The 15,372-nt window shown below is 49.2% G+C and overlaps 1 protein-coding gene and 1 long non-coding RNA gene across 2 annotated transcripts in view; one reads left to right on the top strand and one right to left on the bottom strand.

Moving 5' to 3' along the window:
- The window catches only part of Myo1e (myosin IE), a 170,717-nt gene that overhangs the window by 36,010 nt on the left and 119,335 nt on the right, over positions 1 to 15,372 (bottom strand). The window contains exons 10-16 of the mRNA XM_013145478.3: positions 13,450 to 13,646; positions 10,530 to 10,610; positions 10,119 to 10,205; positions 7,835 to 7,921; positions 6,887 to 7,054; positions 5,931 to 6,016; positions 4,076 to 4,157 (exon numbers count right to left, since the gene is read on the bottom strand). Of these exons, the coding sequence (XP_013000932.1) occupies positions 4,076 to 4,157; positions 5,931 to 6,016; positions 6,887 to 7,054; positions 7,835 to 7,921; positions 10,119 to 10,205; positions 10,530 to 10,610; positions 13,450 to 13,646 (788 nt within the window). The remainder of the gene's footprint in view (positions 1 to 4,075; positions 4,158 to 5,930; positions 6,017 to 6,886; positions 7,055 to 7,834; positions 7,922 to 10,118; positions 10,206 to 10,529; positions 10,611 to 13,449; positions 13,647 to 15,372) is intronic.
- Positions 2,193 to 10,124, top strand: LOC134474760 (uncharacterized). Its single transcript, XR_010045613.1, has 4 exons — positions 2,193 to 2,423; positions 2,970 to 3,213; positions 6,865 to 7,086; positions 8,555 to 10,124. It is a non-coding gene; the product is annotated as an uncharacterized LOC134474760 (long non-coding RNA).

Here is a 15,372-nt window from a genome sequence, read left to right on the forward strand (position 1 = left end):
GTGCAGAGCCCCACACACATCGGGCTTCTCACCACGTGGCACAAATGCAAACCCTCCTTCCAGGCAGATGGGCAACCAGAGAGAAAGCCTCCAAAAGGAAACACCAAAAACCAAGCTCCAAAGCCCAAAAACCGTCCAAGTCAGCAGACGGGATGCGCGTGTGGTAGACCACCCTCTGGCTGAGGGCTCTGCTGTTCCCACGGGTGTGGAAAACCTGAACCCTGGCGAAAACCATGGGGCGGACTCGCAGCTCGATGCTCACTGGTGACTTCAGTTCTGTTGATGACAGTGATCTTTGTGATGCCTGAAGTGGGGGCAGAGCTGCGGAGGCCGCCTGCCCGAGGCGAAGCCCTCTGATGAGGTGATTGCCCCCCCACCTCATGCCCTGGGATGACACAGCCCCTAAACACACATCTGAGGATGTTTATGACGGGAAGGTTCAGCTGGAGAGGCACCGCAGAAGCCTTCCCAAATCTCCAAACTTAATGTGTTAAACTTTAGCTTTAGATTCTCATCATTTACTTATTTTGTCTTTTTGAAACAGGGACTCACTATCCAGTTCAGGCTGGCCTTGAGCTCACTTTGTAACCCAGGCTGGCCTCGAACTGACAAAGACCCTCCGAGTGCTGGGATTACAGGCATGCGCCACCACGCCCAGCTCTCATCTTTTATTTAATGAAACCTTTTAATTTCCAAACATCGCCTGTCCTGAGCACTTAGCAGCATAAGGGCTTCTCACTCTAGCATAAGAAAGCATGCAGAGGTCACCGCCATTGAGTATAGTTGTCTCTGGGTTGGAAAGGTCACCGAACAGTTACTGAGTGTGCACTTCTGGGGAAGCACATGGGTTATCTTGGGTTACCTCACCCACCTCACACCAACCCTAAGTGGCAGCTACCTTTGTTACTCCTGTTTTGTCAGAAAACAGAAAAAAGGATGGTTTGAGGTAACACCATCAGTAAGCAGCAGAGTAAGACTTGAACTCAGCCTGTGTCTTTTTTTTTTTTTTTTGTCTTTTTGAGACAGGGTCTCGATATGCAGTTCAGGCTGGCCTTGAGCTCACTTTGTAGCCCAGGCTGGTCTCGAACTCACAACGATCCTCCTGCCTCAGCCTCCTGAGTGCTGGGATTATAGGCGTGAGCCACAAGGCCCGGCTAAGCTTGTGTCTCTCAGCCACAGTGCTATCCTCCTCCCTCACGGAGGTGTGGAAGAGCTCAGTGCAGCAGGCACTGATTCAGCAGGGGAGTCGGGTGACGAGAGTACATCCATTCTTCGCAGTTACCCCAAGTTTCACCCACTGGTTTTAAGCCAGTAACTGAGTTACTCGAGGTATCTTGAAGTCAGGAGAGAAAGATCTGGGCAAAACTCGCTTCACACACGCAGGAGCCAGCATACAGGGACAGGGTGGGGTGAGGACGGCCTTTTGCTCTCTGGACAGAGGATGCACGGGCCCAGGCAGGCAGGCAGCTTGGTGATGACCAGGGGCATGAGAAGTCGCTACGTTTTTCTGGGCCTCAGCATCTACTTTGTGGCCTATGCCCAGGTAGATGAAATCAGATGGCCTCTGGTACCCTAATCCAAAGGCTGGAGCAGATGACACGACGGAGTGCAATGGGCAGGCCCTCAACTCCTCTGTCAGAGCCCAGCTCACTGGGTCAAGGTATACCCCGGCCACCTTGGAGCTGATGCTGTTCCGAGCTTTCTCCCTAACTTCAAGCCTGGTCTCCTCCAGAGGCAACAGGAAATTTAGGGAAATCTTGGACTCAAGTTTCTAAAATTGAATACAGTATGCTTTTATTTACAATGAAGTTGATGGAAATTCCACCAAACGAATGCTCTACTAATGAAACCCTCTAGCATCTAAAGTGTACACGAACTTTACATTTTTTAAATAATTAGAATGCAAAATATCCAACACGTGAACTACCTGGACTATAAATTCCGTTTTTCTTCAAGGAATCAGGATGATTCCTGGATGCTGGGCAACACTGGCAAACACTATGATCACAGAAGGCACTCAAGTCTGGGTGAGGCTTCCGTGTGTTCTCTTAGGGGCATGAGGTGTCTATTCCTGGTTGGCCCAGACAGACACAGGGACACACACAGCTCCCCGAGGAGGCCGGCTGGGGCGAGAATCACATCAGCACTCTACATTAGTCAGCTGACTTCGCTCAGCTCCCTGGGAAAACGGCCCAATTTTTGTCATCCCGGAGACGGATGGGAAGAAGAGACAGGGAGCAGATCTTCACAGCAGGAGAAAAGAGCCCTGCCCCATCCCCGTCCCTCAGTACAGTCCGTCATTCAGACCACTTGAAAGTGAGTCATCGCAACCCTGGAGACCACGGCCTCTGAGTTGGAACACGAGTCTCATGACCAGACGTTTCGGCCCTGAGTGAATCCTCACCCAGCCTCTGAGAGGAAGCGTGAGTCAGAACATCATGCGGACCTTAATATCCTAGCCTTGCAGAAATGCCATCTGGAGCCTGCCCACAACTCTGCCCCACAGACTTAACCCAGGGACCACCCTGTACCTACTCCATTTCTCCTGCTCTTCAGACACGAGCTCCTCATGCCAGCCTAGAACCCGGCTTACAGAGTCGGGCACAATGGCACACATTACAGCTCCCAGCTACTCAGAGGGTGGAAGTGGGGTCAGTTGAGACCAGAAGTCAAAGACCAGCCTGGGCAGTGTAGGAAGATGCTGAGACTTGGTCTTTTTTTTTTGGGGGGGGGGGTCTTTTTCGTTTTTATCAGTACCAGGGATCGAACTCAGGACTGCCTGCTTGCAAGGCAGGCGCTTATGCCGCTGAGCTAAATCCCCAGCCCCGAGACTTGGTCTTAAAACAAAACAAGAAAACCCATCACCCAAAACACCAGCTTGCATCTGACTCCTTCCATAAAAACCAAATATGCCTCCTGATTGGAATTTTATTGCCATGACCTTTCACTAATTGTTTCCTTCTTTCTAGCCCAGGTTTCTGCCCCCAGAAGCCTGACAGGTGCTGGGAGGCGGGCTCCACATATGAAGGACTTGGAGGAGAGAAAACATGCGAGAAGGTCAGGCAATGGCACACATGATGTTCAGGAGGCCGGCTTTTCCAGCATGTCATGGTAACAGGTGCTTTGTGGATTTGCACACGGAGGGCAAGCGGGGAGTGGATGATCCAGCAGGACCGGCCATACACAGGAAAATGTGCATGCAGGATTAAGCAGGTGAACAAGTATAGGGTGTGTGTGTGTGTGTGTGTGTGCAGGGAAGAATGTAAAAGGAGGTAACCAGCATTTTGTCAGTATGTTTCAGGAGCCCTGTGAAGGGCTCTGGAGGGATTACTGAGTTTAAGCATCACAGCAGCCCCTTGGGTGGACACTAAGATCTCCAGCTTCTGATAAGCAGGGGAGGCGCTGGAGTTCAGTGACAAGCTGGCAATGACACAGACAACAAAAGCCAGGGATCTAAACATGGGTCATTGAACCACCGAAGCCATACTATGACTGGTACGGTCTTAAAAAATATGATCCAGTGACTATTTCTCAGTTTCATGACAGCGTGCACTTGGTACAACCTCTGTACAGAATTCCACTCGGGAAAATAAATTTCACCACACAACGGCTCAGATGTGGCACTGCCCACAGGGGCCTCTGGAAAGCATAAAGAATTCCTTCTGCCAGGGAGACATGCCATGCCATTTGCAGTCAGACCTGGCAAGGGGGCACATATAGATACTGTCCCCACACAACGAATTTCAGGCCAATCGTGTTCTCTGTTTGGTAGGTTTGGGGTCTGGTCTGGAAAACTGCCCTCCATATCCAAAACATGGCTCTGTGCTACAAAATTTCTCTGCTAGTTTCACATAAATTCTTCCAGATTCAGTGTAAAGCCATTTCCTCTTAGAGAGTAGCTGGTTATCATCTGCTGACTATTAAACTGAGGTCCTTAGGGTACATCTGGGGTTTCAGAGCAGCCACAGCTCATGCAGCAACATCCTGTGACCTTTCCACAGCAGCATTGTACTAACCCCTGCCAGGGAGCCCTAGATCTTAGAAGAATCTCTAAATGCCTACAAGTAAAACTAACCTTTATTTTGCTTCCAGCAGTCGTTGGGCGTCCTTTCTTGTCAGCTTGCAGGTTTTCAGGAAATAAAGACTTTATAAAAGGCCTGGCAGAGGAGAGACAGAAAGGATTAGCAGTGTGCGTGTACCTTGGGGGTGAAACCTGCTTCTCTGAACAGGTCTTAGCATTGCTGAAGTGCACACTCTCGGCTGAAGGCAGACATCTGACTTCCAGCACAGGTCAGGCATGCAGCTTGGGAAGCAACCCACAGATGGCAGCCGTGAAGACATACGTGTCGCAGAGATTCTGCCTGAGAAATTATTTCAAACTCCGCCTCAAACATCCCTGCTCGCTGGAACCGAGGCATCATCAGACAGTGGAACGTGCCAGAAGGAAGCTGCCATGAGCTCACAGACAGCAGCACAGCAGGGCGGCAAGTGTGTGGAACTGGGGCACACTCTGCTGGGGTGCAGCGCGCGGTTCTGACCCTGTGTGAACTGCATCACGGCTGGATCACGGTGCATGAGGGTGGGGTGTGCCGTCTGTCCTGCACGAGGGACCTTGCTCACGGGATGCCAGCAGTCGTGTGTCCTCATCTCCACCCAGAAAACAGCGACAAAACTGCTCCTGAGATGAGCAGTTCTCTGGAGAACTGTTGTGTATGCTTCCTTCCCAGCTCCGACTGCACTGCCTGTGTGGACCTGTCTGTCTACACTAGACGGGGCGGAGCCGACATCACAGGCACCTCATGGCCATGGGATCTGAAGGCTGCTGCCTAGATGGTGCTTAGTAAGTACTTTCTAACAGGCGAGGAAAGGAAGTGATCCACGTCATTAGGTGATCTGACACACTCAAACTCATGATTTTGTGGACACCTTGGAATTTCCAGAAAGTCTCTCCAGCAGTCTACTTTTAACTTGGCCAGACATAATTATAACCCAAAAGCAATCTGGGGAGGCAAGCGTTCTCGTGGCTGCCACAAAACCCACAAGCCAGGAGCTGTGGTCTGCCTGACCTTTCCAGAGAAAAGCAAATGGGTTCTGCGTGTTATGAATGAACAGAGATCTGATGCCGTGGAAGAGCTGGTGTGAGTTCGAGGGGACAAGGGTGGGAGCGCCGGGGAGGTAGGTAAAGGCAGCCGAAGGCTTCTGCCCAGGGCCCGGGAAGGACAGCTTATCTTTCATGGGACTCAGCATTTTCTGAGAAAGTCAACTTCGACCTTGTGACAGTGAAATGACAGAGATTGGCAAGAGCATCCCTAACTTTGAGGGAACTAAGAACTCAGAAAGCTGGAATCCTGGGTGCCCTCTCACTTCTCTGCATGTGTGGAGACCCAGGATCTCAAGAAGCTTCGCAGGGAGAAGGGGAGGAAAAGACACCAAGCCCCTCCTGCTGACAAGCCCCGTATGCAGCTCAGACAGCATCAGGTCCACAGAATTCTTGAGTTCACAAGTATGACAGGGACCCCGGTAACGTGGGTCTTGATAAGCTTTTGGCCATGAAGGGATGGTGAAAAATCTGTTTCCCTTTGTTCTTTGAACACAGAATCAGAGAACCAGACCCCTTCACACTTAGGTGGTCAGAAAGGGCCATTCTGACCCAAGCCCACAGTGGTCACTTCTCGGCAACAGGACAAGAGTGATGCAGCCAGCCATACAGCTGGCAGTTGGAATTTGGGAAGGAAGTGTTAGGAGCTTAGGGCGAGGCTCAGATTAGAGTAAGGAAAGTAGTTTTGAGAAACCCAGTAGTCAGAACCCTAATCCAGACTCAGCAGTTCAAAGGAGCAGAATGCTAACCATTCAGACACTACGTCTGCTAGTTTTGACGGTGAACATCTTGAGCCCACACCATGCATCAGCGGAGGGGAGCGGGTACTTACAGCTCACTGCTCTGCATGAGTTCGATCAGATCCATAAAAAGCACATCCCGGTTCCTTTCACAGAAGCCGTCCATGTCATAGGACACCTGCCAGGAACCGGAATAAACTGGATTGTATCCTTCATGTATTTCTCAGGGTAAAAATCCGGGCATGGATGGCCATCCCCACCAGAATGTGTTTTATTTCTCTTCAGGCAGTGTTTGGGGTTCCCCATGAGCTGTCTCCCAAAGGTGTGTCAGCTGGTGACGGCTCGCAGATTCGGTTCAGTGGCCCCGAGGATTTGTGACCAGCTCTGAAGGCCACAGGTCCTTTCTACAGCGGACCCAGGGGGTGTCTAGAAGGAACTTCCTGCTTTTTCTAAACTTCAGCTAAAACAAATTAAACTCCTTAATCTCTTTCATCTATTGAGATGGGCCATGGCATCTGAAGCTTAGCGATTTTCCCTGAAATAGTTACCAGGTTTGCAGTGCTCTGTGCAGTGACTGAAACTAGGGATCCCGGTTAACCAGAGAAAGGCCAGGATGGAAGTTGAGCCCAGAGACCTGTACAAGACTGGGTAAGCCCTGGCCAGGCAGACAGCCATGTCCTCAGCTTACACAGACACTCAGCCCCCAGGGGTCAGCCAAAACGTGAGCACTTTATGACAACACACAACGAGCAAGGGAGCCCTGGGTCCTGATTCGTATTCCCAGGGGCTCAGCAGGCCGGGAGAGACAAAAATCCATCGCTTTGGCAGCTACTGTATGCACCAGGGTGACTCATGCTTTTCAAACACACAGTGGCATACATGGCATTTTGTTCCTTGGGTCCTGTTTGTTGAATGAATGCAATGCAGTGAGGCATATGGACGCGGCTCTCTTTGGCTTCCTGAGAACACAGATCTAAGACCCTGAGCCCAGGGAGGCACCTCACGACCCCTTTTGTCTCCCGCCAGCCCCAGCCTGGCCCCAGCCAACCTTCCCGGCGTAGTGATGGATGATGAAGCCTTGGTTCCAGCTGTTGAAGTGCTCATGGCTCCCAATCTGCATCTGCAGCTTCTGCAGCAGTGTCTGATCGGCCCCCTCACCCACTGCGTGCATGGTGGCGCACACGTCGTCCAGGATGCTCATGATCCCGGGAGGGTTCTGGCGGCACGGAGGAGGCAAAGCCCCAGTCAGTGAGTGACTTCCACACCAGACAGTGCCCCTTGGGTCTCTTCCTAGGCGAGGGCAGTGCCTGGGAGACTAGATACCACCCCACAAGTGATATGCGCTCCCAGGTACCCAGCAGCCGGTTACCGCCCAGATCTAATGCTGGAGAAAAGGTCCATTTCCACTCATCAAAGCCACACACACACACCCCTGCCTCCTCACCCCTATTCCTACGGGGCCGACGTGGGGAAGCCAGAACGCACTTCCCACTGACCCCGATTCAAGTCTTCACATCCTCTGTCCGCCTGGTGCCTATGCAGACCCTGAGGACTCTGCTGCAGCAGGGTCTGTGTGTTCCACCGAAGTGCCCTGCCTTTTCCTCCTAGCACTATTTCATAAATGCCTCCCACTTTTTATATAGACTTATTTCTTACGGTCGCCCTGCTGACACGCAGCAGTTTATTAAATAACCCAACTGTCTTGGACGCCTTACTGTTGACAGCTTTTGGCTTTGGGAGGGGGAACCAGGCCTCGAGAGACCTCCAGCTCTATGATTTTTTTTCTGCTCATGTTCATATTTACTAGAAGGAAAAAACTCTGATGGTTCTATTTCTGCATATACACATACACATAAAACAAATATAATTGTCAAAACTCTCTACAAAGCATAGTAGTTAACATGCTTGTTCTAGAACAATTCCAGACAGAACAAAAACCTACTTCAGGTAAATCTTCCAAGCTGGGACTAGTCAAACACACCACATAAATACTCACAACTTTGTTTTCTATGAGGTCACACACAATCTTGTTATTGAAATACTCAATGGGTGTCCATCGGATCCCCTCTTGGACGTATTCTTCCTGCAAGACAGAAACCAGGAACCAACATAAATAATATTGGGGCTGGTGGGAGCACACAAAATAGAATTCCTCTGTAACAAACACCAGGAACTTTGATTTCCTTTTTTTCTGGGAGATGATAGGAAAACAATACTTCACGGCTTGGTGATTTTCTTATTTAGTTTGAACCATATAAAAATGCTACCATACAACTGTTGTTCTGTTTTGTAGATAGGGTCTCACTCTGTAGTTCAGGCTGGCCTTTAACTCACAGCAATCCTCCCACCTCAGCCTCTTGAGTGCTGGGATTATAGACATACTAAATTCAGCTTACAGCAAAACAAAACCTCTTTGGATTGTAACATAGGACATTAGGACAGAGTAGCATCTGAACTGAAAAGAGAGGCTTCCTCATTCAGATTGGCTCCTCATTTGATGTGATTACAGCATCACATTCTTCTGGTCTCTTGTTTTGCCACCGAGGCACCATGCTGACGTGCTCTGCAGCCTTTGTCTCAGTCCAGACTTTTATAAATGATGGAGTCTCCGGGCCTAATCTTTCAGCCGCTTGTTTTGCAGCCATCCTTAAGTGATTTTCATGAGTGGCATTAATTGATACTATAAATTATCACCCTTGAACTTTATTTTTTTTAGGTTGAATCTTGCTGCCAAGGTCCAGACTCACATACACTTCCCATATTGAAACTTCCCGGTAGAGGAACAGAAGGCCTCACAAACGCCACCTTCAGAAGAGTTGTGATTTCGTATCCTCGTTTTCTGTTCTCACCCTCCAGCAAACAGCCATTGAGCCTGTTCTTCAAGCTTCACAGCTAGGGATCCTGCTTGATTTCTCTTCCCTTCTGAGCTTGTTGCAAATTATTTTGAACAAGCCCTGTTGGCTCCAGTCTCCATACTATATGCAGGATCTTTTGACCTCTCACCATGATCTCCACCTCCACTGCTGTGGCCCAGAGCCCCTCTGCGTCTGCTCAGTTTCCCCCGGGAGTCTCCCGACTGGTGTTTAAACTTCCTACCCAGTTTACTGTTCTCTGACTTCACTCTACAGAAACACATTGATCTTCTCAAAAACACAATACAGGTCCTCACTTCCTGCCCAGAAAAATGGGTGCCCACTGCACCTACCGTAAAGCCAGTCTCTGCTGTGCCCTGCACAGTTACTGACGGGGCACCTGCCATGTTGGTCCCTACCACGTTCTCCTTGGCCATCTACTCCGTAGCAGTTGGCGGCTGGGAGTCCGAGGTGTGTGGGAGTCCACTGGTGCCAAGGTGAGACAAAAACACGTCCACAATCACATGGCCCTAACGCTACCTTGGCTTAGTAATGTAGCAGGTAAAAGGGAGTTCCCCCAAATTTCAAGTCCACCTGGGCATATGAGGTTTGGAAACAGGGCTTTTGTAGATGTCATTTGTTAAGGGCCCCATGATCGAATCACCCTGTATTGGCCTCAGGGAGTTATCCAAAGACTGGCACTGTCACCAAAAAAAGGAGCGGGAAGAAGCTTGGTCTCACAGAGACAGAGAAGAGAAGGCAGAATTTGGAGTGACACTGTCACAAGCCGGAAATGCTTGGTGCCACCAGAAGCTGGAAGAGGAGGAACTGCAGGGCTCCAGGCAGCCTCCTCTTTAGCACTTTTGGGGGGCATATGGCCCCTAGCTTCAGACTTTGGGCTCCAGAGACGGGAATAGAGAAATCCCCATTGTTTTATGCCACACGGCTGTACCTTGTGAAGGTGACGCCAATTATATGGCGTCCGGAACAAGGTGGCACCTGCACTTCAGTCTTAGAAAGAACCATAAGCAAGACTGTTACCGCGAATAAGAATCAAAATGTCAGCTTTGTTAAAAATACATTCTTTTAGGGGGACAGGAAGAGCTCTGAATCTGAGAGCATGTTTTTCCATAGGAATGCGCTATAGGCACAGACAGTGGGATTGGAAAGAGGCTGAGTCACAGAGCGGTAAAGACAGCCAGTCCTTAGGCCAGCAGCAGCGAGTGCTGCAGGAGAAAGAAAATGCGGCAGATGGTATTTATATTTCAGAGATTCAAATGCCTACACGGCATATGGCTTTTCTGCGTGGCTTTATTAGGTATGTTTCCCAATACGAGCCTGAAATCTGCATCTATTATCGAAAGAGAAATCTATCCTTGTAAAGATAAATCAGAAATAGAACAGCACAGAGTAAGAGGGAGTGCTTACCTGCTCTGCCTTTAATGTCAGTTCAATAAAAATCTGCTGTAATTTCTCGTTAACAAAATTGATGCAAAACTGTTCAAAGCCATTTTTCTGGAAGAAACAAAGAAAAAGACACTTCCCTGTAATCATGTTGTGAAATCATTAAAAAGTCATTTCTTAGGGATTTCATGAAACGTCTCCATGTGAAAAACTTTAATAAAAATGCAAACACTGGATGGCTGTGTCAATAGAAAAAAAAGTAATGTACACTCAAGAGAAATGAATTTGGTAAAGATACATGAAGAGTTCATGAAGGTAAAAACGAGCCAGACTGCGATTTCCTTTTTTCTTTTTTTCCCATTGCCTAGAATTACTTCTAGCCAATCGGGGAAATACATCACCTTCTGACATCACTGATTTTGAAACTGGCCTTACCTGGAATATCTCAAAGCCATAGATGTCTAGGACGCCGATGTTGTACTCTTCATAGTCCTTCTGCATGGCTTTGTTGATGGACTAGGAGAGAGGATACAGCAAGCCATTAACTCAGCTCCCCCAAGGGAAGACACTGAGTGGCAGAGGGGCAGGGCGGGGACACACACAGGGCACCGCACAGCGCACACCCTGCTACAGTCGGAGGACAGTGTGATACAGGGGACAGTGCAGCTGCAGGAAGGTCTCAGCAATGTCAAGTACTCTGAAAAGCCAATGGCTTCCAAAGAATGATTGCAGTAGGGGAAAAAGTGTTTCAGGATGAAAACCATTAATGTCTGGCAGAGTTGGCTTCTCTCTGGAAGTCTTTTTTTATATTGCTTACAATTTTTAATTTTATCTATTGGTCCATGCTTTCAGTATGTAATGATCATGCTCACTGTGGAATAAACTAGAAGAAAATGTCCTCTAGTTGATGGAGGTAAAACCTTATTCCCATGGAGAGCCAATACTACGAAATCTGTAACCATCACCTCCAACGTCCCTGGTTTGGCAGTTCTTCAGGGGCAGCACACCATGTGCCAGGGATGCCCGGGACCAGGCCGTCCTTGAACCTTGGAGCTCACAGAGAAGGTGGGTTGTCTCCAGATTAGTAACAGCGATGTTCTTTTCAGCTGGTAATAAGAGCAGCATATGTGCACTTAACCTTCCCCTTTGCCTGGCTTTGCCGAAAGCTCTCTGGGTGCTGCTGCTGTCTGTGCTCTTATGGTCCCTGGCACAGAAGTGCCACCATCACTAGCCCCGTTTTCCAAATGGATGCCTATGACTACACTGGGCAAGATGCTCAGCCTGGGACCAACATTAAGCCATGCGAGCCCTAAATCTGGATTCCTGATCACTGTGAGAAAAGCCCATGCAACTCAAAGGAATGGACTGGATGATGGGGTGGGGGTAGGGGTGCAGAACAGGGGGTCAGTGAGAGACGCTGATGAGGGAGAAACCCAAGAGGACAATTCCTGGAGGTGGTGAACATCTGAATGGTGAAAGCCCAGACGTGTTTTCCACACAAAGAACATGACACATCAGTTGTGAGCTAATGGGTAGTGATATATACAACACCAAGCCCAGTGCCCAGCACGCGGGAAGTGCCTACTAGACAAACACCAGCTAGGATGAGTGTCAGTTACACAGGCGTCCGTCCACTCTTACCACGGAGAAGCTGAGGGATGACAGAGAAGAAGGCAGAAGTCCAGCGCTGGAAGGAGCCCTGAACAGAGACAAGAGCTGTGGGTTCCAGTCTCAGCGCCCACCACCCTCTTGCTCCAGGGCTTTTGGAAAACCCACCAACATGCAGGCCTGAGATTTTCTGCATCTGAGCAAAGCAACGTGTGTGTGACCCTGGCCTTCCCAAGAAATCCTACCCAGAAGTAGCTACAAGAAATACAGGGGAGTCACCCTCTCCTGCTCTGCCCTATGACACCCCGGCCACACCCAGGCTTTGCAGCTGTTCCTGCCTGGATGCAGACACACGGTCCTTGGAGCCCATGGCCTCGCAGGTGGCCTCACCCAGGGTCCCCTCGGGGCTCCTCCTCACATGATCACTGAGGGCCAGAGGAGCAGAATAGGTAGGAATTTCGGTGCTACTAAAGCAGATACATGGTAGCAATGTGACCTAGGCCAAATCCTTTTAACTTCTCTTTGTCTCACCTGATTTACAGGTAAAATCTAAGCCACAAATCTAAGTGACAGAAGAATTAAATGAGATTTCTTGCTGTTGTTATTCTAAAATACTTAGTATCTGGCACTAATGAATATAAGGGTTTGCTATTAGAGCATTTTAAAGCCAGAACGATTAACACAGATTGGTACTGTTAGCTCTGCAGTGCTGAAAGACAGTGAAGAACAGATATGTCATCAATGTGTATATGTACTATGTGCGTACACATAAGCATGTGTGTGTAATTATGCCAAAACCCCAAACATCTGTGGTAGGTTTAAAATATATCCCAAGTCTTTGATCATCTTCTCTTTCAAAGACGAAACCTCATTCTCATCTGCTTAAGGGAGGACTTGCTCCTAATGGACCGAACAAGGCAAAGAGAGAGCACAGTGGCCCGCAGTTCATGAACTGCATTTGTTCCATGATTCTGGAAAAGACAGCCACAGTGTTCATCTCTGGATGCCAAGTTTGCAAACAAAAACAGAATTCTGCCAAACAGTTTTTTCTGTTAAGGAACCAAGTGTTTTATTACTTTTTTTGCAAACAAAAGCATTTGTGAACTGAAGTCCCATTGTATGTAAATCCAAGATCAGGGCATGAAAATCTTGTGGCTTGTGGCTCACGTGCTGTCTTAGATAGGAGCCAACCGCAATGTTGTGAGGATCAACAGCCCCAAGGAGACGTTAGGAACGGAGGCCTCCTGCCACCAGCTGTACATGGGGTGCCACTTCCGCCATCTCCTCCGCTGACTGCACGTCTAACATGCAACCCCCAGAATCCCTGTCCTTGGGTCAGACCACAGAGCTATGCTGATCTCAAACATCTGACTGACAGAAACAAAAACAGAAATGCTGATGGCTGCAAGGTACTGAGTTTGGAGGAGCTTGTTATGCAGCAGCGTGTGACAAATACACCAGCAAGGTGCAAAGGTTAAGAAACATGTGGCACTGTGCATTTCCTCCTTTCCTGGTCACTGGTCCTAGCCTTACTATGTGTGTTATCTAGAAGCAGCTGCTGCCGTGTCCAGTTAGCTACCTACCGTGTCGTGTAGAGCAGATCCCACAGAAGCAGTTAGAGAAAGGGACAGGGACGGGGAGCAGGTAATGACCACGAGGAATGAGCCCGGGCACCGAAGCAGCTCTTCGGCAGCTGCCCACTTCACGGTTAGAATGGCGCTGGCCATGTCACTCACTGTGTACTTACATCCACCAAAAAGTCGAAGACCCGGGCATGCAGGGCCTTGGCCAGCGCGTCCCTGGTGTAGCAGGCCTGCTCCACGTTGAGGGTCACGTGGATGGATTCCGACTTGCCCCCCCACTTGCTGTCCATCTGCCGGCTGGTCAGCTTCTCTTTCAGCCGGTCCTGGTTTATGCCCAGCAGATACGCCGGAAAAGCCAAAACTGTGGAACAAATGGGATGTGACTCTGAGAGCTGCAACAGGTCACCTCCCGAAGATGAGGCTGCATTCATGAGTGTGTGTGTTTCTGTGTGTGTGTGTGTGTGTGCACGTGTGCACAACTGGGACTTCTGACAGTGACCCAAGAAGCAGGCAGCCTACCCCACCTGCGATGCTCCTGTCTCCAAGACAGCCTGGCAGGAACTCTATCAAGAAACATTCCTGGGGGCTCCAAATAGGGTTTTCTCCCTTTTTGATACAACATTTTCAACCAAAAAGGAATCATCAGGAAACCTGGAAGGACTGTTATGAGTGAAAAAGGTCAGCTTTTAAATCGAGTATTTACCTTCTCTAGGGTTACTACAAAGAAAGGATACAGAACATTTAAGAAACCCTGCAAACATTCTAGATGAGTCAAAAATAATTTATCAGATAAAAAAAAAAAATCCTCCTAAGAACTGAATCTTTGGCAAAGGCAGGCAAAGCCCAGAGGAACCTGGCATATTCACCGCCCGCTGGGGAAGCCCAGGAAGGCCGGTCCTTGAGCCAGGCCTGAGGGGAAAGGCAGGCTTCACGTGGACAGGGAGGAGACCAGAGCAAGCATTGACGAGGAGACGGGAAAACCTTGTGGGCCACAGCAGACAGAGCTGAGTACACAGTGAGATTCAAAACTGAGGGTGGACTGGATCCAATAACCCAACGTGAGGTTCCTTGGACAAGAATGAGCCAGGCAGAAAGGAAAAGAGGACCTGGTGACTCTGAAGAGGGACACTGAGAAATCCAAGACGGGGGTGGGGTGGGGGGATGGCACGTGGCGGGAGCTAGCCCCATCTAGCCCCTTTTCTATTCAATCACCCCAGGGCAGGGTCATTCAGTCTCTGGATGGGGAGATCCAGATTCCCAGGCCTGGCGACCTGACTTCAGGTCCTGGACCTTAGCAAGAGAAAGGCCGGGGACATAAATAGAGGAGGTTTTTCATTCCTGATCAAAGTGCTCTCGTGTAAGTACATGACACTATCCCTGGGCATGAAAGAATGGTCAGATTTTAGCAGAATGCAAGATTTTGACAGCTCCAAATGACAGATTTTGACAGCTACAAACGATCTCTCAGCTTGCGTGTGAGCCTTCTCTCTCTGCACAAAGCTTTCCCGGAGCTCTCTGGTAAAAGGATCATGTTAAAGATCTTATGCTAATGCTCAAAAATCACAAGCCTCCCATTAAAGGACAATCTGAACTGCACAGACGGTGTTAGGATGCGGTAGGCTGGCATTTCTCAGTGTATGTCTTCCAAGCAGAGGCAGTCGATGAGTACACTTTGAAAAGCACAAAGCTGGAACAAGGTGTTTATCCTCTACAGGAGTGTTTCACAGAGACACTTTGATAATCTGTGAGCCAAACCAACCCTGCTGACCTGCTTGTGGCCACTGATACCCTTCCCCTTTTCATGCTAACACAGGTCTAGGAATCCTCTACTGAGTATAGTCCAAGGACAGAAGTAGGGTTGTTGGGAGAATCAAGCGACAGTGGCCAGAGTATCCAAGACCCCAGAGGCCTTCACTCTGGAGCAGGTCGATTTCAGGGAGGGCATCTCTCACTCAAGAGTCACAGACCTGGCCATCAGTGGTGTACAGCGTATCCACCAGGGCCTACTCATTATCCACAGGCACTACACACTGGAGGTTTATTTGCTTTGTAAATACGGAATCCTCCCAAACTCCTTGACATCCCAC

Source organism: Cavia porcellus, unplaced genomic scaffold (genome assembly GCF_034190915.1).
Source record: "Cavia porcellus strain 051 isolate PalLab524CR breed Dunkin Hartley unplaced genomic scaffold, mCavPor4.1 scaffold_38, whole genome shotgun sequence".
Classification (NCBI taxonomy): domain Eukaryota; kingdom Metazoa; phylum Chordata; class Mammalia; order Rodentia; family Caviidae; genus Cavia; species Cavia porcellus.